Source organism: Mytilus trossulus, unplaced genomic scaffold (assembly GCF_036588685.1).
Source record: "Mytilus trossulus isolate FHL-02 unplaced genomic scaffold, PNRI_Mtr1.1.1.hap1 h1tg000187l__unscaffolded, whole genome shotgun sequence".
Taxonomy (NCBI): domain Eukaryota; kingdom Metazoa; phylum Mollusca; class Bivalvia; order Mytilida; family Mytilidae; genus Mytilus; species Mytilus trossulus.
This window is the reverse complement of record NW_026963309.1, coordinates 289,776-317,458: the sequence shown is the minus strand read 5'-3', so window position 1 is coordinate 317,458 and position 27,683 is coordinate 289,776. Positions and strand designations below refer to the sequence as shown.

Sequence of the window (27,683 nt, the reverse complement as noted above, 5' to 3'; positions counted from 1 at the left end):
TTCGTCTCTTTCCCTCGACCTATACTTCCCCTTCCAAACAAACAAAGTAAGTTATGATTAGAAGACAATTGGTTAGTTTTATTCTGGTCCACTGTATGTCCGTTCGCCTGTCCCATTATGGGTATGTAGACAGTAGTAGCTATAGATATTCCACACAACTCCTACTATACTAATGGTTTGCCTTTTTTAAAATGGTTATTTGGATGGAGTGTTGTCTCAATGGCACTCACATCACATCTTCCATATCTAATTATTCATAATTAACAAATATTCAAAAAATTGTATGTCTTTCGAATATCATAAATATAGTGGTAAAAAATGAATGATCAGTCCCTTGCTTTAATGAAAATGAAAAATCTTGCTTCAATAGTGTAGAAAATGAATAATCTGTCCTCTCAGTTTACAAAAATAAATAACCAATCAAAAACAAATCCTCCTGAGCCCCCCCCCCCCCCAGAATATCAAATGGTCGTCCCCTGAGTTCATGGTTGAATTACTCACATCAATTTAGTCATATTGATTTGCAATGATCAATGATGATGCTGATTATCAGACAAGTTAGACATATCTTTACGTCAATAGTTTATTTACTATAATAAAAGATAAGAAAATGTAGCATGTATGCCAATGGCATGAAAGGGACAACTCTCAAAGTTGTAATTCATGAAAAATTAACAATAATTTTAAATATACAAGTACACAATGTAGTTCAAAGTTAGGCCTTCAACACACAGTCCTCAGTACGAAATTATAAGGCGTATTACGCCTGGAAATAAGGTGTAAACCAGGCGTAAGTGGTAGTTACGTGTCTAGAATCAGGTGTAAAGGAGCAGCCAGGAAACGTAAATTTGTAGTCCTTACGGGCGTAGAAAAAAGTAGTAAACCTGGCATAAATTGAAATAAGCAAGGCGTAAGTTTTCTTACGTAAATTGAAAAAATCAAGGTATAAATTTTCTTAGGGGCATAAAACTGTTGGTATGGCGTAAATATAAATACCCATAATGCTTTTGTTTAAAGGATCATGGGATTTTTTTTTCTCAAAATTTGGCTCTTTAAATTTAGTTGGCAAGAGTTTGACGCATGGCAGTTTCATATATTCAGGGACAATTAGCTTGTTTTGTGCTTTTTGGAAGAATCTGAAATTAGAAATACTGAATCCTATGAATTAATGAAAATTGTGAAATAAAGGAAAGTAGTAATACATGATAAATAATAATAATGTGAGTATAACTATAATTTATTAAGTATTATGTTCTATCAGAAATTTTGAAATCCTGAAACCTTTATCCTTGGATAATAACATTAAAATATTTTACTTTAAGTTAAATTGCAGTATTATCATTTATATTTTTATTACAACTGGTTTATGTTTAAACATATTTATTTATAGTGGATTGGGAAACAAGTTTTGCAACTTATATTAATCCCTTTCCACTTTGCGGGTGCGAGTGCTGCCTTTACCTAGGCGCACCTGGTTTACGCCTCAGGTACGCCTAGTTTACGTCTGGTTTACGCCTGGTTGGCGCCTGGACATGCATTTTGAAAACACTGCAATGCCGCCAGGATACAGTATGATTTTTACACCTGGATTCCGTGTCATATACGGGCGTCACAGTTCGTACAGACATTAACATGGCGATGCATATATATATGATTAATAGTAACTTTTACCAACATTATTTTCATCATGAATAAACTATAAGATTTGAGGCATTTTTCACATTTTTTGCAGTTTCCATGGTAACGGTGGCCATTTTGAGTATTCCAAAGTTAAAAGTCATGTCTACATATGCTAGGCAACATTTGTTTTAAGTTTCATCAATTATGAAGCATTTATAATTTTTTCACATTTTTTTCATTTTACATGGAAACGGTGGCCAATTAGGTTTGATGTATAACTATATACAGTACACACAGAGAGGATGTAATCTCATACTCCCAACACTGATTCTGGTGTAACACAGTGTCACACTGTGAAACACAGATTTTCCCTCCCAAAAAACACCAAGTAATTACTCCCATCTGGGAGGGTTTTATGACCTGTTGATTGCAGGTAAAAGTAATAAAAATAAACAAAGCATGACTACATGGTCTTACAGTGACATTTAATTACATGGCAACTATTTTCTCACTTCTTTCTATTTCAATAATTTCCTATTTAGTTTTATTTCTGAAAGCTATAAAAAAAAGTTAATGAAATGATTTTAAAAAATTATAGTATATACAAAAAGTACTTTTAGATTAGAAAATTATTTACATTCTTTCAAAATTTCATAATTAAGAATGGCAACTTGATATTTACATAGAGTTGTATTAATATCAGTTTAAACATATATAGATATTAATATATTAAATGACTGAATAAATAGTCAACGAAAATCTTACGGGGCGATGGATCATATAAACATTTATCATATACTTGTATAAAATATCAATAAAATTTTCATTTTACAGTTCAATAACATTTGAAAATATCAAAAGGCTATGAAAGGATTACTAGGTTTATTGACCAGATTCTTAAGAATTTTCATAGCGGGCTGATAAAGGTACCTTTATTGACTGCTTCCGGAATGTTATCACATGCCTTTCCGTTAATTTCTGTGACGTTTATCACATGCAACTTCGTGCATTTCCGGAAATTTGATTGAAACAACAGAACGCAGAAAAGGTACTGAGTGATAAGACTTTTCCCAAAATAGTTGAGGAGCGAAAATGAATTAAGTTAAACTTGTTTTGAAAGACATAAATGAGGTGACAATATTATTGAAGAACATAAAAAAAACCAAATAAAATGCTTTTTTGTTTTATCAATAAAACAATTAAAGTAAAGAATTTGTGTTGGTTGTCTGTAAATATTTTCTGAAAGTGCAAAGACAAACAAAATTAAATTTTAATAGTTCTTGTCTTTATATCTTCTGCTGAAGTATATGATAAAAAGATAATTACATGTCATTTTTCATATCAAACCCTTTATTGGCCCTCATTCATGATATCAGCCCTCGAGCCTGCGGCTCTTGGGCTGATATCACAACCTTGGGCCGATAAAGGGTTTGATATGAAAAATGCCATGTAATAATCTATACTTATCATATGTTTAGTAGTAAATACATTAGTTTTACATATGTGATAAATAGCCTGCTGTTTAATCCATATCGCTCAACTTTGATGCGCACCCTTTATCGCATACCCTTTATCACACCCCTACCCTTTATCGCATACCCTTTATCGCACCCCTACCCTTTATCACACCCCTACTTTTTTTTCTTTTTCTTTTTTTTTTTTTTACATAAAGTCAGTTTTAATTTTTTTTTGCTAAAAAAAAATTTCCTGAATTTTTTTTTAATGACGTCATTGTTTGGTATATGACGTCACGAACGTCGTTTTCATATTGTATGTGACGTCACGAACGTCAAGTTTTCATAGTTTTTGGCACACTAAATGCAACTGTAAAAATTACAAAAATAAACAAAATATTTTTAAATCAACAGCATGCAAATTGTAAGGTAACCAAGGTGCTTCGGATTAGTAATTGATCAGTTCTTTTAAGACCTTTGAAACAAGACAAAAGTAGAACTGAAGGTAACCCAGTGCTATGGATCAGAAAACAGTTCATATAATACTCTTCTGTTGAAACATATGATAAAGCGTATGATACATGGCAAAATCCGTATCACATGCCGTATCACCCTCGACCAATATCATTTCTCGGGCCTAAAGGCCCTTGGGCTGATATTGATGTCTCGGGATGATACGACATATGATACGTATTTTGCCATGTATTATTCTCTATGATGCAGTACACTAAATAATATAATATATAACAAGTCTAAAAGAATATAACATCACCAAAAACACAATAAAACGAACATTATGTTAGATATTTCGGATAACAGATATCCTTCTTAGGTAATTGCACGATGAAAAATGAATCATGTCAATTCAAATTAAGACTATCAAAATCTTGATTTATACAATTTAAGCGAACGCTGGAACAATTTTAAAATTTCCAAACACATCGCAAAGACTACAAAAATATGCCAAAAATAAAAAAAACGTTATTTACGATGTGAACTGGCACAACTCTAAATTCCCAAAGGTGTTGACAGTTGAGATGTTAAACAACTGCGTGGAAATACAGTCCCAATAAACAGTCATGACCGATCTAAACTGATATGATATTTAAAATATGACAACGGTATGGCAGTTGCATCAGAGACTGCGTATATAAACATCCCAAAAATATAGTAATTTGATGATAAGAAAATTGAGTAATAATTTTTTACTAAGGTTAAGTAATAGAACGTGGCTGCCAGTTTAGATCGGTCATGACTGTTCATTGGGACTGTATTTCCACGCAGTTGTTTAACATCTCAACTGTCAACACCTTTGGGAATTTAGAGTTGTGCCAGTTCACATCGTAAAGAACGTTTTTTTTATTTTTGGCATATTTTTGTAGTCTTTGCGGTGTGTTTGGAAATTTTAAAATTGTTCCAGCGTTCGCTTAAATTGTATAAATCAAGATTTTGATAGAGTCTTAATTTGAATTGACATGATTCATTTTTTATCGTGCAATTACCGAAGAAGGATATCTGTTATCCGAAATATCTAACATATTGTTCGTTTAATTGTGTTTTTGGTGATGTTGAATTCTTTTAGACTTGTTAGATATTAATATATACATGGTTTAAAAAATAAAAGTAATGATACAAAAAAATGAATAAAATAAAATAATGTAGATAAATTTGATACATATTATATTTTTATATACTGATATGATCTTCATTTATTATTTAAATTTATAAAAAAAAATCAATGAATTCAATTAAAACATATCTCTTTATTTTCTATTAATTATTCTCCACTTAAATATGTTTTTTTGTTTGTTTTGATTATGTTCCTTAGGTATGAAAAACCAACACTGTCAGATCAAATGCTGAAGATATTTTTAATAAATATTTTTAAATAAGTTGTGCAGGATTCGTTAATTAAATCCGATTATAATATATCTCTGATTAAATTTAACAAATCTCAAACTTTTCATCATTTTTGTGACTCATTTAATGACAGGAAACACAAGAAATTTTTATTGTAGTCATCAACTACTGGCACACTTCAAATGTAAACAAAGCAATAATAATCATGGTGTTGGGAGAAACCACACCAAGGTAATACATAATTAAGGAGTTTTAGGGAGGAATTACTCCAAGTTTCTCCCAATTTCCTCCCAAGATTTGGAGAAAGTTTCCTGGTGTGACACCAAGTTTTTACACAGTGTAGGGAGTATGAGATTACATCATCTCTGTGTGTACTGTAGCATAAGCAGTATTGCATAAAATGGATAAGAATTAACCAAACATCAAGATGCATAAATGCATAGATTTAATGTCAAAATAGTTATGATATGGATACATGGTATAGATAATCAACAATGTTCAACGATATTTATTATTATCGCTATTTTGTGCATTTTTCCTTTGATCTTTTTTGTGATAATTTTCATATCATGCTTCTCGCTTGATATGGAAAAAAAAATTGCTAGAAACTAAGGAGCCACGTGGCGTTGCTAACGAAATTGACATTGAAATTGACAACGTCGTCACAGGTAAAATAGCGATAAACAGATTATCATTGGTCATCTCATCTCGATTGCTTTTCTCACTTTCGCTGTACCAGCTCGAGCGAGAAATTCAATCTCGTTGAGATAATCAACGATAATCTATAAGTACAAACACAGTTACATTAAATGGTTATGACATACAAAATTAAGAGAATAAACTGACAATTGTTAAATTGGTTATAATTATATTAGAGTGACAGTGGTATTCACAGCGAAGTTGCAGGAAGGTATCAAAATGTTTATATGTCTTTATATTTTTTTGTTCCTTACAGATTTGTTTTAAGAACGCACATTCTTCAGATAAACATATCAGTAAGATGTTAGAGGGAGGAGAGGATTTAGTCACAACCAACGGTACTCTACAGAGACACATCAACACACAGGCTGGTAAAACACATACATGTGATGTGTTTGGTAAAGATTTTAGTCAAGGTAGTGACTTAAAGAAACATTTAAGAACACATACGGGTGAAAAACCTTATAAATGTGATGTTTGTGGAAGAGAATTTAGTCAGAGTAGTCACATAAAGACACACTTGAAAACACATACTGGTGAAAAACCTCATGAGTGTGATGTTTGTTTTAAAAAATTTAGTGAAAGAAGGCACTTAAAAATACACTTGAGAACACATACTGGTGAAAAACCTTATAAATGTGATGTCTGTGCTAAAGAATTTTGTCGAAGAGGTAACTTAAAGATACACATGAGAATACATACTGGGGAAAAACCTTATAAATGTGATGTTTGTGGTAGAGAATTTTCTCAAGGAATTCAACTTAAGGCCCACATGAGTAAACATACTGGAGAGAAACCTCATGGCTGTCATTTATGTGGTAAACGGTTTAGTTATCTTGGAAGTTTACTGAGTCACATGATAACTCATACAGGCGATAAACCTCACAACTGTGCTGAATGTGGTAAAGGGTTTAGTATTTCTAGTAACTTACAGCGTCACATGAGAATACATACAGGTGTTAAACCCCATAGCTGTGATGTTTGTGGTAAAGCGTTTAATCAACTTGCTGGTTTACAGAGTCACATGAGAACACATACAGGTGATAAAACTTATATCTGTGATATATGTTGTAAACGATTTACTCAGCTTTGTGATTTACACAGTCACATGAAAATACATACAGATGATAAACCTTATATATGTGATGTATGTGGTGAACGGTTTAGTCAGCATAGAAGTTTACAGAGTCACACGAGAACACATACAGGGGATACACCTTACAACTGTGATGTGTGTGGTAAAGAATTGACTAATTCTAGTAACTTACAGCGACACATGAGAATACATACAGGTGTTAAACCCCATATCTGTGATGTGTGTGGTAAAGCGTTTAATCAGCTTACTGGTTTACAGAGTCACATGAGAACTCATACAGGTGATACACCTTATAACTGTAATGTGTGTAATAGACGGTTTAGACAGCATAGTAGTTTACAGAGTCACATGAGAATACACACAGGAGACACACCTCATGACTGTAATGTATGTGGTAAAGCGTTTAAGCAGCAATCTAATTTACGAATTCACATGAGAACACATACAGGTGATAAATCTTATGTCTGTGATGTATGTGGTAAAATGTTTGGTCAGCTTGGTAATTTACGTAGACACATGGGAACACATACATGAATGATAAACCTCATGATTGTGATGTATGTGGTAAAGTGTTTGGTCAGCTTTGTTATTTACAGATCTGCTCACATGAGAATACATACAGGTTATTAACCTTATATCTGTCCACGGGGCTGTGATGTATGTGGTAAAGGGTTTGGTCAGCTTTGGAATTAACAGACTCACATGAGAATACATTTAGGTTAATAACCTTATGTCTGTCCCCGGGGCTGTGATGTATGTGGTAGAGTGTTTGGTCAGCTTTAGAATTTACAGACTCACATGAGAATACATACAGGTTATTAACCTTATGTCTGTCCCGGGGGCTGTGATGTATGTGGTAAAGGGGTTGATCAGTTTGGTAATTAACAAGACTCACATGAGCATACATACAGGTTATTAACCTTATGTCTGTCCCCGGGGCTGTGATTAATGTGGTAAAGGGTTTGATCAGGTTGGTACTTTATTTACCAGTCAGGGGAATTACTTAAATGAGTGATTTTCTAAATCACTTATTCAAGTTACATTAATTCGCCTTTTCAGAAACTAGAGGACTATGGGTAATCTCATTGTTTGTACATTAAAATGAAAATAACGTTACGTCATTGGTTACATTTCAATTGTTTAGAACGTTTTTGACCAATCACAACGTTGTGGTGTACACTTTTCCATATATTACCCATAATGCAGTAGATTCCTAAACGGCGAATTCCACAAGGCTGAAAGTAAGAGTAGTCTTTCTTTAATAATCACCTATTTAAGTAGTACAAATCAACCACTAGAAGAAGTTATTTAATTTTACTGTAGCTTTAAATATAGAATACTAATGATCCAAGGACTAATTATGTTTCTAAAATTATCAGAACAAACATCTGTGTTGATAGGCTTGATAGGATGACAGTGGCGGATCAAGAAATTTTCATAAGTAGTGGCCCGTTGACTGCCTATTATAATTAAAGAGGTGACCCGCTCATGCTTCAGTGATTCCCTTTATAAGCAACCAATTTTTCCCCAGAATAGGGGGTGGGGGAGGGGGCAGGATGAGATGTTTAAGAACACATAGATATAGTGATGTATGTCATGTATGTAGTGGATGTATTCTCTAGAACCTAAATTTATCCTTCATATAGACTAAGAGATATATAAGAACACATAGAGCTAGTGATGTATTTAGTGGATGCACAATTTAGAATCTAATCCTTCATATATAGAAAACAATATATAAAAGAGCACATAGAGATAGTGATGTATGTAGACTAGTGGATGCATGCTTTACAACCCTTCAAAAGCACTCCAGTGATTTACATGTATAAATATGCAAGGGTTAAAGTTGAATTGTAATTACATATTGTTTACCAAATGAATGTTATTTCTTTGTTTATCCATATCCATGAAAGTTCATCTGTGAATTTATCTATACCATGTATATATAGATATATGTTATTAATATCAACTTCACTTTTTAAAAACATTTATCATGTATAGTTATGTTTCTTGTCACTTGTGTATACATTGTACTCTGTTTGCATTTTAACCCGTCAGGGTTTCATGTTTTTTGCAATAAAGATTTTTTTTTTTTTTTTTTATATTAAAACATAAGTTGTGATAATGACAATGTCATGAATGTATGAGAGTTCATCAGGGTATTAAATTATGTTAAAACTTTAATTGTGATATGACAATGACATATCGGGAATGTTTGTGAGATAAAAATTAAAATATGACGTGGTATGATTGCAAATGCGACTACTCTCCACCAGAGACCAAATGACACAGACAAAAAGAAATTATCATAGGTTACCACACAGCCTTCAACAATGAGCAAAGTCCATACCGCATAGTCAGCTATAAAAGGCCTCTAAATGAAATGTTTAAAACAATTCAGAGAGAAAACTTACGGCCAAATTTATTTACATCCTCCGTTTCTCAAATACTGTAATGACTGTAAGCTGTAGGATAACTATATGTGGTGTACGGGATGACTGTAAGCTGTAGGATAACTATATGTGGTGTACGGGATGACTGTAAGCTGTAGGATAACTATATATGGTGTACGGGATGACTAAGCTGTAGGATAACTATATGTGGTGTACGGGATGACTGTAAACTCATTTTCATGGTTCAGTGGTTATAGTGAAGTTTTTATACCACCGCAAAAAAATGTTTGCATCGAATAATGCTATCATGTCGTCGTCTGCGTCGTCGTCGTCCGAAGACACATGTAGTTTCCGGACAATAACTTTAGTTTAAGTAAATGGGTCTTTATTAATTCTTACCAAAAGGTTCAATACTACTAAAGGAAGGTTGGTATTGATTTTGGGAGTTATGTTCCCAATAGTTTTGGAATAAGGGGCAAAAAAAGGGGGCCACAAATCAGCATTTTTGTAGTTTTCTAACAATAACTTTTGTTTTAGTTCATGAGTCTCTCTGAAATTATACCACAAGTTTCCATACCATATGAATAGTAAGTATTGACTTCTGGGGTTATGACTCAAAATATATTGGAATTGGGGGTATCAAAGGTTTTTCTGGTCAATGGACAATTCAAATAATTTTAAAGCAGTGTAAGGGAGGTAATTCAAAAACATTTAACATACAATGTTGGGTATGTTCCGATTTACCTCCCTTACACTACTTGTAAATTATGTATAAAGAAATGTCATGTTTTGGACTAATTGCAAAACAGGGAGTGATAGAAGTTTTCAATTTTTTCCCCTCCCCAAATTTTCAAATTTTTGGAAAGTTTGAAGAAGAAATCGTTAATTGCATAATATTGTGCAATAGATTTGTAAGATCTTGACATTTGTTTCATGTAAGAAACGCATATTATGTCAAAAATTGGATCACAATCTAAATTCAGAGCTGTATCAAGCTTGAATGTTGTGTCCATACCTGCTCCAACTATTCAGGGTTCAACCTCTGCGGTCGTATAAAGCTGCGCCCTGTGAAGCACCTGGTTGTGTTTAGGTCTTTATTTCTCATACTTTATGCAATAGGACTACTATATTTGTTGTAAAGAATGATTGTAAGGTGTACATGTCTAGCGGTCATATGTCATCTGACCTTGACCACATTTTCATCGTTTAGTGGTCAAAGTTAAGTTTTTGAGTTTTGGTCTTTTAATCTAATACTATATATGCCATCGGTCACCTATGTTTGGTGTATGGAAATGTTTCATGATATATATGTCAGTCGCGCAGGTTTTATTTGACCTTACCCTCATTTTCACAGTTCATTCCAGTTAAGTTTTTGTGTTTTGGTCTTTTTTTTAAAACTATAAGTAATAGGTCAACTGCATTTGTTTTATGGAAGCATTGTTACCGTACATAGATATAGGAAAATGTGGTGTGAGTGCCAATGAGACAACTCTCCATCCAAATAACAATTTAAAAAGTAAACCATTATAGGTTAAAGTACGGCCTTCAACACGGAGCCTTGGCTCACGCCGAACAACAAGCTATAAAGGGCCCCAAAATTACTAGTGTAAAACCATTCAAACGGGAAAACCAACGGTCTAATCTATATAAACAAAACGAGAAACACGTATATATTACATAAACAAACGACAACTACTGTACATCAGATTCCTGGCTTAGGACATGTGCAAACATTTGTAGCGGGATTAAACGTTTTAATGGATCCAAACCTTCTCCCTTTTTCTGAAACAATAGCATAACATCACAACATAGAAAAACACACGATAAAATATCAATTGGCAGACTTAACTCAATCAAAAAACGTATGATTTCACGATGAACAAATAAATTTGATCTGCGATATCTGAATACAAATGCACAGTTAATTAAATATTAGAGACAAACATTCATGACCAAAAAGCTAACAAACAATTTCAAACAAAGCCATGGCAGGACATCACTGAGAAATATTTAACCAATCAATATTCACTTTAGAAGAAAACCGGTTTAAAAAAAAAAAATATAATCTGCCTGACATGTCATGATGTTTCATCTGACCTTGATCTCATTTTCATGGTTCATCGGTCTTTTAGTTATCTTGGTTAATGTTAAGTTTATGTGACAGTTGTATAATGTAATAAAGCTTTATACTTAGGACTCTCAACATAATAGCAATGATTAGTAAAGAAGGTGAGACATTTCAGCATATGCACTCTTGTTCATAGAAAGCAACGGAGCCATGGAGTCATGGTTTTATTCCGGCATTACAGATTCAATGGAATAATTACAAATTATGACATACACATTACAATTATAGAACGCCAAAACTGTCTTATGCACACTATTTGTGTTCCATACAATCTAGACAAATAAATCATCATGACAGTTTCATAAAATCAAATGTTAAACACACAAGACAGCACATTACATTACCCTGTTCTTGATTCCATTGAGGGCGTGCTAAATAAAGGAGCCACAATACCAAAATTCTAGAAGTTCAATTTAGAAAACAATTATGAACCACGGCACTGCACATCAGGTTCCCGACTTTGAAGATGCCTTATCTTGCGAAGTGTTCATCTTTTATTTGTCCATGGCCTCATCTTCGTCTACATCGTTGAAATGCAAGGGGCCTAAGACCCATCACGCAAGTTTTAATTCAGTCATTAAATATGGTGCTCATTAAAAACATATAAACGTGTGATATTAAAATTAAATGTTTGTTGGAATTGGTTCCTATGCAGGCAAGACACAGCTGCTGTAAAGTTTGAGTTTGGTCCAGATGGTATATTGACCAGATCTCCATACAGCCTGCAGGTTGTAAAGATCTGACCTTGTCTTTGATAGTCTTCACATTTTGCGCCGCCATTGGTAGTAACAGTGCTGCCAAGGTATGTGAAGTCTGTGAAGGTATCAACGTGTGGTAAGGTTTTTATCCAGCAATACTGACCCTGGGTTGTTTACATTAAGTGTCATGACTTCAGTTTTCTTTACCTTGATTATCAGTCCCATCTGTCCTGAATATTTTCTACCTCTGAGGTCACATTTTGCGCCGCCATTGGTAGTAACAGTGCTGCCAATGTATGTGAAGTCTGTGAAGGTATCAACTTGTGGTAAGGTTTTTATCCAGCAATACTGACCCTGGGTTGTTTACATTAAGTGTCATGACTTCAGTTTTCTTTACCTTGATTATCAGCCCCATCTGTCCTGAATATTTTTCTACCTCTGAGGTCACATTTTGCGCCGCCATTGGTAGTAACAGTGCTGCCAATGTATGTGAATTCTGAGAAGATATCAACGTGTGGTAAGGTTTTTATCCAGCAATACTGACCCTGGGTTGTTTACATTAAGTGTCATGACTTCAGTTTTCTTTACCTTGATTTTCAGCCCCATCTGTCCTGAATATTTTTCTACCTCTGAGGTCACATTTTGCGCCGCCATTGGTAGTAACAGGTAAGATTCAATTTTGTGAGACAAAATTAACTTTTGTGAGACAAAATTAACTTTTGTGAGACAAAATTAACTTTTGTGAGACAAAATTAACTTTTGTGAGACAAAATTGACTTTTGTGAGACAAAATTGACTTTTGTGAGACAAAATTCAATTTTGTCAATTTTGTTAATTTTGTTGAGACAAAAATCAATTTGTTAATTTTGTTGAGACTAAAGTCAATTTTGTTGAGACAAAAATCAATTTTGTCAATTTTGTTGAGACAAAAGTCAATTTTGTTAATTTTGTTGAGACAAAAGTCAATTTTGTCGATACAAAAGTCAATTTTGTCAATTTTGTTGAGACAAAAGTCAATTTTGTAAATTTTGTTGAGACAAAAGTCAATTTTGTGACGACAAAATTCATTTTTTGTGACGACAAAATTCATTTTTGTGACGACAAAATTGATTTTCGTGAGACAAAATTGACTTTCGTGAGACAAAAATCAATTTTGTTGAGACAAAAATCAATTTTGTTGAGACAAAATTCAATTTTGTCAATTTTGTTAAGACAAAATTCAATTTTGTCAATTTTGTTGAGACAAAAGTCAATTTTGTCTCACAAAAGTCAATTTTGTTGAGACAAAAGTCAATTTTGTCAATTTTGTCTCACAAAAGTCAATTTTGTCTCACAAAAGTCAATTTTGTCTCACAAAAATCGATTTTGTATGCAAATTAGTTCACAGAAACGAAACTAAACGAATTTGAATACAAAATTGACTTTTGTCGCCCAATTGTGTCAAATTAGGTAACAAAAGTCAAGTCTGTGTAACAAAAATGAATTTTGTCATGACAAAAGTGACTTTTGTCCGCTGATAGATAATTTTGTATGACAACATTTTAAATTTGTAGTATGATACAAATTTCGTTAAACAGAACTCATTTTTGTTGAACAAAAGTCACTTTTGTCCGTACAAAATTGAATTTTGAGTACAAAACCACAAGAGTCCCATTCGGCGCCCCGTACAACGTGTGGTAAGGTTTTTATCCAGCAATACTGACCCTGGGTTGTTTACATTAAGTGTCATGACTTCAGTTTTCTTTACCTTGATTATCAGTCCCATCTGTCCAGAATATTTTTCTACCTCTGAGGTCACATTTTGCGCCGCCATTGGTAGTAACAGTGCTGCCTATGTATGTGAAGTCTGTGAAGGTATCAACGTGTGGTAAGGTTTTTATCCAGCAATACTGACCCTGGGTTGTTTACATTAAGTGTCATGACTTCAGTTTTCTTTACCTTGATTTTCAGCCCCATCTGTCCTGAATATTTTTCTACCTCTGAGGTCTTATCTTGAATATGTTGAGACATTAATGCTACACTCATATGCAGCTTAGCTTAGCGAAAGGTAGTGCGACGTAATCAGTCAAACAAACTTTATTAGACTAACTCTCTAAGGAACGATCGTTTCCATTGGTCAATTCAAACCTTCGACCTCACACCTTCGAAAATATTAATGCTAAGTCATCCGCAAAATCGTAGGTCTTCCAAAGTGGTGAAAGTGCCCCCATCTTATGCCTCTTGGTGTATTAGCTGTTGTTTGTCTCATTATCCAGTCAATGACTATAATGATTTTACATGGAAGTATATTACTGTATCCAACCCTGCAACGAAATCTCTTGTAGAATGCTTTTTTTTAGGTCAATAAGATGTAGTGGAATGCCATATGATATTAATATTTTTCCATATGGATGCTGTCAAATGCTTTCTCGAGGTCAACAAAGTTTATATATATAGCTGCCGTTGCCATTCTGTGCATTGTTCCATAATTTGTCTTAATGTAAATATTTGGTCGATGCAACCTCTCCTCGGGCGAAAACCTGCTTGTTCTTTTCGCAATAGATCATCAATAGAGTTTGCAATTCGTGTTATTATGATTTTTGCCATAATCTTACTTGGAATGGAAAGTAGTGTAATGCCACGCCAGTTGTTACAATCATTTTGAAGATGTGACTTTAACATAAAGAATGATGATTGATCTACATAAATGACCGTGGTTTTACTGTAAGATCGCACAAACTTAATAGCACAACTTAAATAACATGGTTAACGAAGCAAGAAAATATATATTTGCACAAAAGGGAAGGCTAATTGGGGCTATTCCCTCAATTTGGTCTAGTCTTATCCAGCATGTTAAACGTGCAATATACTAAGGCAGGTGTTTCGGGGACGAGTGGGAATGGGCTCTTGTGCTACCCAGTCCAGGCGCTAAGGGATTGCGAAGGGACAAAGATGATCCCTTTTAAAAAATCTCTTTCTAAGGCCTCCTCATTTTTTTAGAAGCTTGTACATTGTGGATGTAAGAAAGAATGCCGCGGTCGTTATTAATGTGGAAAATCGGGTCTCCCGTGCACCGCCTTGTGTACATGTGATGGTGGTGACCGTGTATAAACATGTATTTTTGGTCGAATAGTAGTAATTTAAAAGATGTTTCAGTTCTATAGTGATTTTATTTTAATAAATCTATCCATACTTAACATTTGAAGATATGGATTGAGGACTCATCTTGAAATTATCCGCGCCATATTGTTTTTTTTTTCTTTTTCTGGAAGTGTTAAATTTGAATTTAAACATTTACAACAGAATAGAATTAGACTAGTGGTTTTGAGGATTACTTAAAGCCAGAAATTTAATGACCAGCACAAAAAAATAAAATTTTCTTTACATTTTGAAAAAAAGTTGAATATTAAAATAAGTAATTTATATTTCTATGTCCGCCATTTTGAATATTACCGGAAGTAAGGGTTTCAAAAACATTTCTTATGTATTGCATCCGTGAGAAACACCAAAGAAAGGTTTTTCCACAATGTAATGATAGTAGCATCACGTTAAAACACATTTCAATTACCCTCCCTAAAAGTAAGCTTATTTTAGTACAATTTTTGTTTAGGTGTTTTTCTCTCACCCTATTCGTCTACTACCAATAAGTTGTGATATATAGTTTAAAACTTTTGATGTGCTACTTTAACATGTTCTAATAAAGTTTTAACTGTATTTCTCGGGAGCTTAAATTCTTCTCAGTGTTTTCATTATTAGTACGTTTTGCCTTGCATTCTAATGATTTGGCTAGTCCTTGAAAAAATAATAGTCATGGTTTTTATATCATGTGGATTATTCACTTATTCCTACTATTCAAATACTTGACTATATATGAATAAATATAACTGGATTTAAGAGGTTTAACTTACAGAGCAATGGCGGATCCAGATTTTTTCCTAAAAGGGGGGGGGGGGGGCGTACTGATTTCTCTAAAAGGGGGGCGGGGATGGGGCTGCAGTCATGTTTTCAGTGAATCCTTATAAAAGAATTCATAATCAACCAAAAAAATTTCAACAAAAGGGAGGGGCCTAGGCCCCCCAGCCGCCCCCCCCCCCCCCCCTGATCCGCCTATGCAGAGAGACATGTGGACACATGCTGGTTTAAATGTCTTATATTAAAAAAAGAAGCCATTTAATACTTGTGCTATTATAATTTAATTCACATAATTTGATGCTTGCTGGGCTATATCTATAGGTAGTAGAATTTAATGCATACTGCCATTTTAAGTCTACCCATAAAAATCTTACTACCCTATATTACATAAGTCCTCGATAAATGAATAATGCACGCATTTGTTTTGTATCGAAACTTCAATCCTTATAATATCTTCACAGTAATTGTGGTTCGCCTGACATAGGAGAAACTTTCAGATAATTTAGGTAGGGGATCTGGAATGATAACGTTGGTTTCTTTCCCTCCACCTATATTATCCCTGGAAAGAGAAAGTAAACAAAAATGGGAAGACAATGATTATGTTACATTTTACAAACCGGTGTGAATAACATATAGGTAGACTTGATGATGTTTATAACGTTAAAGCCAAACAAGATAGTACTCACTCGTACAGACTTATATTTGCTATTTTGAGACGGTTAATGATCGTAAATTATTAAAACGTTCAACTGTTGTGTTATGACAGAGAGAAACATATACATGTATGTATTTATATTTTACTGTTTATGATTGCTAAATTATAAAACCCAGGGTCGGATTCAGCCATTTTAAAAAGGGAGATTCCCAACCCAGGACAAAAAAGGGAGAAAAGGGGGGGGGGCTTACTATCCCCATTCAAATGCACTGATTGTCCAAAAAAGGGGGAGTTCCAACCCCCAAACTCTCCCCCTGGATCCGCCACTGAAACCAACAGTTTATTTACTGTATATAAGAATATATGACATACATGTATGTTCCAATGAGACATCACACCAAGTCACAACAATGTACAATGCCTGAAAAGTTAACAATTATCATCATGATTATCATGATTTATTAAAGGTCAAGTAGTCCAAATAATTTGAATTATGACGTCTGGCAAGTGTATTTTATTTATTTTACTTTATTCATTTTTTTGGGGGGGGAGGGGGGTGTTGACAGCAAGACTATTTTCATTGTTTTTTCTGGGACAGCATCATAATCATAATTATTTGGATTTCTTTGACCTATAATCTTGATTACTATAGAATAATCAGGCTAATTTTTAAATCCAAATAATTATGACGTCTGAAAAGGTTGCATGTACATGTACAAACATGACAAAATGTACTTTATTTTTTCTGTGACAGCTTCTCAGAAAAAAATAACCCAGCCAGATGTTATAATTATTTGGACTAAGGTTGATGTTCAAACATGTACAGCCTTCAGTCATGTCGACACTGAGTCGTGAGCCCGGTAAATAATGTTGACATTAACATGCTGCACAGAGCTCCAGATTAGAATTAACAAATTGGGGTTTTAACTCCTCCATTTTTTATTCAATTGAGTGAAATAGTTTTTCAATTGCATTATTAATTCCAAGTCACCCCTCAAGCTTCTATAACACGATATTCGAATGTGTGTGTTCACTCATCAACTAAAATGAAATATATCAGACTTGGGGTAATTGTAATTGTAATCATAAATCAGCTGTAATTGATTACAATTTTTCAAGTAATCAGTGTAATCATTAATCAGGCAAAAATCTGATTACATGTCATTTAATTTAATCAATTACTTTTCAAAATACCCTGTAATCATGATTACTTTTTGATTACATTCTGATTACAATGAAAAAAATCTGAAATTCTGTTTTTGGTCATTAAATGAACCTCTTTGTTATTCATATTTGATAAATTTTTAACATGCTAAAATGGTTTAGTTACTTTAAGCATGTCTACTTTTAGTAAAAGATAAACTGTTACAGTATTGAAAAGTCATCATTAGCCTAAGCAGTGACATATAATACAATTATATACCTTTTATCTTAGTAAAATATATTGTACATACATGTATATTCATCGTTTTATAATGATCTTCATATTAATTTTTGAACATAACTGTTATATATTCAAGTAATACTTTTCTTAAACCCTGAATTATAATCTTTTGTTAATTTTTGTGATTTTTGTCAACTTTGAATTGACAGGTAGGAGACTAATTAAGGTTTGTTTTTATTGCAATTACCAATTGGGTATAGCTGTAGGGAAATGTATGATAAATGATAAAAGATTAATCAGACATGAAAATTTATCTAATTAGCACAAACTAAATTAAAAGTTGGACAAATATGTTGTTTAATTTTTTTTAAAATGGACATGTAAAATGCAATGATTTTTAGTACTTAAATATTGTTTACAATTTGATTAAACATTTCATTGTAATCAGATGTAATCATTACTTTGCCAATGTAATCATTAATTTAATCAGATACTTTCAGAAATGATGTAATCATAAATTTAATTTAATCGTACAAATGACAAGTAATTGTAATTTAATCAATGACATTGAAAGTAATCAGACCCATCTCTGAAATATATACTATCGTCGATATATATACTCTTGAACTAAAAATAAGCAAGTTTTTTTTCTAATTTTATTTACATAATTCTGTATTTACTTGTCCCTTATTAGAACTTTTGGATTCCTATGCTGACTTCATTTCGTTTTAATTCATTGCTAAATGTTATTTTAAGTCCCGAGAAGTACGAAAAGAATTATGACGATATGGCTAACGCAAATTTGATAAAGAAAGTGAAGATCGAAATGTTTTCCTCTCCACGTGTACCGTACCTTTAAGAAAAAACATTGCAACTGGGACCCTTTCAACAATCTATTTTCAGAAGGAAAGGACATATCTGATTTTTTAATATTACAAAAATAGATTTATGCAACAACTAGGTAATAGATAGGGGCAAATAACCCACACAATAGCAACTATAAGCGGAACGTACAGATAAGGTAACACACCCCGGCATGATATCGCGGGTCCGTGACTGAAGTAAATTGTATAACTATGCTCAAGCCTTATTTTAGTATTAGTATTGCCATCTGATAAAGTTATGCCGATTATAAGATACACAGTTCTCTCTGCTTTCAAATCTTTCTGTTTGAACCCGTCGAACTGGAACTTATCAATTATTGGTAATATTAATTATTTGGAAAACAAAAGGTCCTGGAATGGAGTAATTTTTAATCAACAGCATTGTCCTATATTAGTTATAAATAAATTTGAATTCTTTGATTCAATTTTTTTACGTCATGCCCGTTAACAAATTGAAAACTGTACCTATACGCCTTATTTTTTGTCCAGATTTTTAGTATTCGTATTGTTATCTTAGAAAGTCTTACTGATTACAATACTACAATAGGTAACAATTTGACAATTTAGTAGTGTCAACCCTGTGATTATGACCCGTGTATATAGCATATCAATCATGAATACACCATTTGTTGGTGCACCTGTCTGATGCGGAACGTACAGATAAGGTAATAGGTAACAGGTGAATATACTATTGGTATCGGTATCGGACTTGACCCGGAACTTCTTAATTATTGGCAATATTAATTACGTGGAAAACAAAAGGGCCTGGAGTGGTGTAATTTTTAGCTCACCTGGCCGAAAGGCCAAGTGAGCTTTTCCCATCACTTGGCGTCCGTCGTCGTCATCGTCGGTGTCGTCGTCGTCGTCGTCATCCTGCGTCCGTCGTCGTTAACTTTTACAAAAATCTTCTCCTCTGAAACTACTGGGCCAAATTAAACCAAACTTGGCCACAATCATTATTGATGTATCTTGTTTAAAGTTTGTGTTTAATTACCCGGCCAACCATCCAAGATGGCCGCCATGGCTAAAAATAGAACATAGGGGTAAAATGCAGTTTTCGGCTTATAACTCAAAAACCAAAGCATTTAGAGCAAATCTGACATATGGGTTAAATTAGTTATCAGGTCAAGATCTATCTGCCTTGAAATTTTCAGATGAATCAGACATCCCATTGTTGGGTTGCTGCCCCTAAATTGGTAATTTTAAGGAAATTTTACTGTTTTTGGTTATTATCTTGAATATTATTATAGATGGAAATAAACTGTAATCAGCAATATTGTTCAGCAAAGTAAGATTTACAAATAAGTCAACATGACCAAAATAATCAGTTGACCCCTTTAGGAGTTATTGTCCTTTATAGTCAATTTTTAACCATTTTTCGTAAATCTCCATGATCTTTTACAAAAATCTTCTCCTCTGAAACTACAAAGCCAAATTAAACCAAACTTGGCCACAATCATCATTGATGTATTTAGTTTAAACTTTGTGTTTAATTACCCGGCCAACCATCCAAGATGGCCGCCATGGCTAAAAATAGAACATAGGGATAAAATGCAGTTTTCAGCTTATAACTCAAAAACCAAAGCATTTAGAGCAAATCTGACAAGGGGTAAAATTATTTATCTAGTCAAGATCTATCTGCCCTGAAATTTTAAGGTAAATGAGACAACCTGTTGTTGGGTTGCTGCCCCTAAATTGGTAATTTTAAGGAAATTTTGCTGTTTTTGGATATTATCTTGAATATTATTATGGATAGAGATAAACTGTAAACACCGAAAATGTTTAGCAAAGTAAGATTTACAAATAAGTCAACAGGACCAAAATGGTCAGGTGACCCCTTTAGGAGTTATTACCCTTTAAAGTAAATTTTTAACCATTTTTAGTAAGTCTTAGTTAACTTTTACAAAAATCTTCTCCTCTGAAACTACTGGGCCAAATTTTACCAAACATAGCCAGAATCATTATTAGTCTATCTAGATTAGAAATTGTGTTTTGTGACCGGGCAAACCAACCAAGATGGCCACTACGGCTGAAAATAGAACATAGGGGTAAAATGCAGTTTTTGGCTTATAACTCAAAAACCAAAGCATTCAGAGCAAATCTGTCAAGGAATAAAATTATTTATCTGGTCAAGATCTATCTGCCCTGAAATTTTTACATGAATCGGACAACTAGTTGTTAGGTTGCTGCCCCTGAATTGGTAATTTTAAGGAAATTTTGCTGTTTTGGGTTATTATCTTGAATATTGTTATAGATAGAACTGTAGACAGCAATAATGTACAGCAATTTAAGACTAAAAAATAAGTCGAAATGACCAAGATGGTCAATTGACCCCCTGAGAAATTATTGTCCTTTATAATCAATTTTTAACAATTTTCATAAAATTTGTAAATTTTTACTAACATTTTCCATTGAAACTACATGGACAAGTTCATTATAGATAGAGATAATTGTAAGCAGCGAGAATGTTCAGTAAAGTAAGATGTTCAAACACATCACAATCCCCTAAACACAATTTTGTCATGAACTGTCTAGATCTGCTTCCTTTGTTTAATTCACATATACCAAGGTGAGCGACACAGGCTCTTTAGAGCCTCTAGTTAATCTACACCTTTGTACTATATTAGTTATATAGAAAAGTTGAATTCTTTGATTCGACATGATTAGTTGTTTCAAAGAGAGAATTCAATATCAAAATAGATATGAGGGGGGATAGGAACTATTTTCGGGACGCAGGGATCGTCTGTTTTAAAGCTAGGGATTTCGGGATTGACTCTTTTTTTCGGATTTCAGGACCTCCGGATTTAGTATTTTTAAGCCCGGGATTTCGTGTCTTAAGCCCATGATTTCATGATCATGACCCCTCCTATTCCCCCTCAGTTTTATATACATGATCATTGCTCAGTCATGATGATATTATATGTGTAAATTCTGGGACTATTATACTCCCAGGTAAATTGCAGAAAGGTATCAAAAGGTTTATATAGATATAGGAAGATGTGGTGTGAGTGCCAATGAGACAACTCTCCATCCAAATAACAATTTAAAAATTAAACCATTATATGTCTAAATAATGTTTGTTCCTTACAGACATGACAGAGTTGTACAGGAACACATCTACTGGAGATAAACATTATCAAGAGGACCTTTTAAGATGTTAGAGGGAGGAGAGGATTTAGGCACAGCCAACGGTACTATACAGAGACACATAGACACACAGGAGGATAAAACACAACATAAATGTGATGTCTGTGCTAAAACATTTAGTCGAAGAGGTAACTTAAAGAGACACATGAGTACACATACGGGTGAAAAACCTTATAAATGTGATGTGTGTGCTAAAGAATTTAGTCAAAGGGGTGATTTAAAAAGACACGTGAGAACACATACTGGTGATAAACCTCATAAATGTGATGTTTGTGGGAAAGGGTTTAGTGAAAATGATAACTTACAGAAACACATGAGAATACATACTAGTGAAAAACCTTATAAATGTGATGTATGTGTTAAAGAATTTAAACGAAATGATGACCTAAAGAGCCACTTGCAAACACATACTAGTGAAAAACCTCATAAGTGTGATTTATGTGGTAAAGGATTCAGACAGCTTCGTTATGTACAAAGACACATGAGAATACATCATGGTGACACACCTTATGAATGTGATGAATGTGGTAAAAGATTTAGTGAGCAAGGAAGTTTAAAGAAACACATGAGAACACATACAGGTGTTAAACTTTTTGACTGTGATGTATGTGGTAAAGGATTTATTGATCAAGGTAATTTAAAAACACATGCAAAAACACATACAGGTGACAAACCTTATGACTGTTGTGTATGTGGTAAAGGATTTAGTGAGAAAGGTAATTTAAAAACACATGCAAAAACACATACAGGTGACAAACCTTATAACTGTGATGTATGTGGTAAAGGCTTTAGTGAGAAAAGTAATTTACAGAGACACATGACAATACATACAGGTGACAAACCTCATGAGTGTGTTCTCTGTGATAAAAGGTTCAGTCAGCTTGGTCATTTACAGATACATGTAAAAACACATACAGGTGACAAACCTCATGTCTGTGTTCTCTGTGATAAAAGGTTCGGTCAGCTTGGTCATTTACAGAGACACATAAGAACACATACAGGTTACAAACCTCATGAATGTAATGTGTGTGGTAAAAGGTTTAGTGAGAATGGTAGTTTGAAAAATCATATGAGAATACATACTGGAGATAAACCTCATGCGTGTGATGTATGTGGTAAAAGGTTTACTCAGCTTGCTGGTTTACAAATGCACATGAGAATACATACAGGCTATAAACCTTATGACTGTGATAAATGTGGGAAAGCGTTTAGTTATCATAATAGTTTTCAGATTCACATGAGAACACATACAGGGGTTAAACCTTATGACTGTGATGTATGTAGGAAAGCGTTTAGTCATCGTAATAGTTTACAGATTCACATGAGAACACATACAGATGATAAACCTTGTGACTGTGGTGTATGTGGCAAATGGTTTAGACAACTTGACAGTTTAAAGATACACATAAGAATACACACTGAGGATAAAGCAGATAACAAACCCTTAGATATGTGAGGCCACACTTAAAAATATTTGGTTTGCCCAAACCCTACCCAAAGGTTGAGACAGTGGGTAGGTAGGTAGGCATTTCCTTTTGTTTTCAAAAATAGAAATTGAAGTATGAGATGTTTATTAGTCTTCATGCCTATGATATTTGATTAAAAAAAAATTCTTCAAATCAGGACAATAAAAGAATTTGAGTAGGCAGCTTTTTTCTGGGTAGGTAGTGTTTGGACAAACAAACCTATTAATATTTAATATGGCCTGAAGTAATTGTGTTGTATAATAATGGAAACTGATATATGAATGGAAACATATACCTGTCATTTGGTGCGAGGTTTATATTATGGGCCAAACAATATCTGAAATGATGACTCATTGCTCATAGAGATGTATAAGAACACGTAGATAAATCAGAACACATAAAGATAGTCTTTAAACTGTGATTTCTGTATATTGATAATGAAAAGGTTAAAGTTGAATTGTACTTAAGTATACCATGGTATACATATATATCATTGTATATTGATAACCAAATGAATGTTATTTCTATGTTTAAAGGATCATATCCATGAAAGTTCATCTGTGAATTTATCTATATCATGTATTATATTAAAACATTAATAAATTGTAATATGACAATGACATGTCGGGAATGTTTGTGGGATAAAACTTTAAACAAGAAGAATATGTGGTATGATTGCTAATGTGACTACTCTTCACAAATGACCAAATGACACAAAAATATAAAAGAAAAGCTATTGAAGGTCATGGTAGTTCCTTCAACAGGGAGCAACGCCAATACCGCAGCCATCCTTGAAAGGCCCCGGAATGACATATATAGAACAATTAAGAGAGAAAACTAACCGACAACTTTATGTACAAGGTCTGTCTCTCAAATACTGTAAACTGTAGTATAACTATATGTGGTGTATGGAATGACTGTAATGGGTACAGGTTTGTCTAGCAGGTTTCATCTGATATTGACCTTAATATTATCATGGTTCATTGGTCAGTGTTAAGCTTTTGTGTTTTGGTCTGTTTTCAAGTATTATAACCAACAGGTCAACTATAATTGGTGTATGGAATGATGGTTAAGTATGTAAACAAGTAGTTCTAACCAGTAAAAAATAAACAATTATTATCTGATTGTACATGTTAAACAGGTGCTCAATAGCCATGCTTTTTGGAAAATGACGCAGTCATTGTTCCATAACTGCCGACCTGAACTTCATTTCATTTCTCTGCCTACCGCGCTTGGTTTCGTATTTACTATTTTCCATACAAACTGGAATCTGCTTGTGTTATCATTATGCATCATTGTGTAGTATTAAATCAGCCAGGACCCAGTTTACACTGGTTTCTACTTGAATTCCACTACACTCGAACAAAGTGTTGTAGTTTGACGGAAACCAGTTTTAGAATTTGTAAACTACAAGACGTAATCGGTTATTGTTCATTCCGTTTTGGTGTTTCATACCGACTTATATGGTTTGAATAAGCTTAAGACCCTTCAAACATTAATGTGATAGGTATATTAAAGACTGTTTTACAAAAGGATTGAACTGTTATACTTTCAAAGTCGTACTATAGGGATATCTGTCATATACGGATTTCCACTCTCACCGGTTAATTTCTTCTTTTACACATGCTTTGGAAACTTCCTGCTTAAACATCGCAAGTTTTAAAATTGTTTTTGAGTGAATTAAACTTATTTTAACAATCATGAAGCGTTCCAGAATCATTTTAAAGCAGTTTCTTCTTCTCTTTGATGATGGAAAATAGATTTTCTCAAGAAAATACCGCAAACGATCGCAGAGGAATTGAAACGTACAAGTCAAGTCGGCACCTGGTTAAATTGGCATCTAGCCAAATCGGCACCTATTCGACGTCAATTCGGCATCCAATAATATTTGTTATAATATTTTCTATTCAATTAATTAATTACTGTTACCAAGTACATAGTGAATATGTTGTTGTGTATTTTGGTAAACAACGAAACGAAAGTGAATATAATAATGTTGTGTATAAAGGTAAACAACGAAGCCCTTACCAAAGCTGTTGTTTTAACAATTAGACAATTTGTGTAATTATAAAAACAAGTCAATTATTAAAATAAAATGGAAAACTATGAGTCCCTTTCAATAAATCAAACTTTCATGCAAAATAATTAGCAAATTTAAGGTGTTTTTTTTCAGTAAAGTTTATACAGCATTAAACCAACAATCCTGTAAAATGCTCAACTGGTTAGAATAATGCAGAAAAATACCCAATATCTCATGTATTAGTCAAAATAATTATGACGTCTGGCAAGGCTATTTTATTATTTTTCTGGGACGCCTTCCTACGATGTTCGTAGGAAGGCGTCCCAGAAAAAAAATTAACATAGCCTTGCGGTCATAGGAAAGTGTTCCAGAATAAAATTAAAAAAGCCTTGCCAGAGGTAATAATTATTTGGACTACTCATATATATATATATCATTAAAACTACACCAAAAAAGTCATTTAGTTGAGAAAAATAACTATATACAAAATGTACATGAACACCCAAAAATGTGAAAGTTAGTATTTAACTCTTTTTGCTTAAATACTGAAAAAAAATCTGGCAAGCCCTTTCTTATTTTTACCCTATTGCTTAAAATACTGTTAAAAATATATATTTAACATGGGTGACGAATTGACTATATCAGGTGTCGATTTTAACCAGGTGATGATTTGTCCAGGTGCCAATTTAACTAGGTGCCGGTTTGACTAGAATTCTTTGACAAATGTTTGAAATTATCTGAGTTTCATTAGACCTTTGATAGCAGTAACAAAAAGATTATTTACTTAATATTTTGTGGGAGAAGGGGGTTCAGACTGTGTGGTATCAGGTCTGTTTGTGCCCAATACATTTTCGCACCCTACACGTTCGCACATTCACACTCTACTCATTCGTGCCCAATTTTAATTCAAATTCAAGTTGAATAATTGGAAAATCATGGTTGTTGTTTTAAATTGCTTTGGTGTAAATACTGAATGTATTTATAGCTTGGTATGAGTAAAACATTGAAGATTTTAAAGGAAAAAAACACAAAAGATAATTGTTTTTAACAGCTTGGTCCCATTGATCTGAAACAACGAAACAATAAAACATAGAAACCAAAATATAGCAATCCACTAATATAACCAAAACATGATAAAATGTATTCAACACACAGAAACAAACCTAGTCAGAATCTCACTTCATTTTGAAACAAGTCAATGAAACAAGTTATAGCAATACACTAACCAAAACATGATTAAGAGTTATTCAACACAAAATAAAACGTTAACAAAATACCACTTTATTTAGAAAGGATTATTATAATTTTTAGCAATACCCTATCCAAAACATGATTAAGATTTATTCAACACAAAAAAAAAATTACTGTCTTACTTTATTTTGAGACAATGACAACAATTATACTTATAAGAAAACACTTGCTTACAGAGTTATTAAACACAAAACCAATTAAGATTGGGTGCGAACATGTAGGGTGTGAAAGTGAAAAGGGGTGAAAATGAGTGGGCGCAAACGTGAATGGAAGCGAACGGACCCGTATTCAGACTATGTACCAGTGAGAAATATACAAGCCTTTCTATGGTATTTATTTGTACAATTCAGCTAGTCTTGACCTATTCATTTGTCTTAAAAAAACAGCCAGTTGTCACCTTCACTTCACACACACACACATATATACGAATATCAATTATATGCTCACGATACATGTTGCATTGTTAAACTAATTACGGTACGTGAAAATCAAGACTTGCATAAAAACTATCCCAATATTAGAGACAGTGGCGTCATTTTTCTTCAGAGCTTTCAGCTCTTTGATTGTTATTTGTTTACCATAAGGTGACAATCGGTAAACTTCTGCTTCAAAACACGTCATTTAATGAGCAGCCATATTGGTTAAATCGTAACAGAGAGAGAGACGATTTATAAACGATATATTTGCGTAAAAAATAATAAATTCGTGCACAGAGGACTAAGTTTAGGATATAGACATGCATTGGTTCCAGAATTGGATAAACATGATCTTATACTATACTCACTCGTTTCATATTTCTTTAAGTTTGAGTGTTTCGGTATATTTTTCAAATTCCTGATGTACAAAATGATGTAATAGGTCAAGTATATTTTGGAATCTAATAATTGTAATTGGTGGACTTCCTTTTATAGCTGACTTTGCGGTATGGACTTTGCTCATTGTTGAAGGCCCTACGGTTACATGTACCTATAGTTGTTAATGTCTCTATCATTTGGTCTTTTGTGGATAGTTGTCTCATTGGCAATCATACCACATCT

The 27,683-nt window shown here is 33.4% G+C and overlaps 1 protein-coding gene across 1 annotated transcript; it reads left to right on the top strand.

The window, feature by feature from the left end:
• Positions 1-20: 20 nt before the first annotated feature.
• LOC134700869 (zinc finger protein 271-like) lies at positions 21-23,937 on the top strand. Its single transcript, XM_063562025.1, has 3 exons — positions 21-121; positions 5,890-7,261; positions 21,894-23,937. Exons 2-3 carry the CDS (start codon positions 5,935-5,937, stop codon positions 23,363-23,365), a joined length of 2,799 nt encoding a protein of 932 aa, XP_063418095.1. The 5' UTR covers positions 21-121; positions 5,890-5,934; the 3' UTR covers positions 23,366-23,937.
• The last annotated feature ends 3,746 nt before the right edge of the window (positions 23,938-27,683 follow it).

Excerpts from the sequence above, each read along its gene's own strand:
- LOC134700869 (XM_063562025.1), top strand. The coding sequence starts at position 5,935 with ATGTTAGAGGGAGGAGAGGATTTAGTCACAACCAACGGTACTCTACAG. Across the intron at positions 7,262-21,893 it reads ACACATGGGAACACATACAT|CATTATCAAGAGGACCTTTT; the intron begins GAATGATAAACC and ends ACTGGAGATAAA.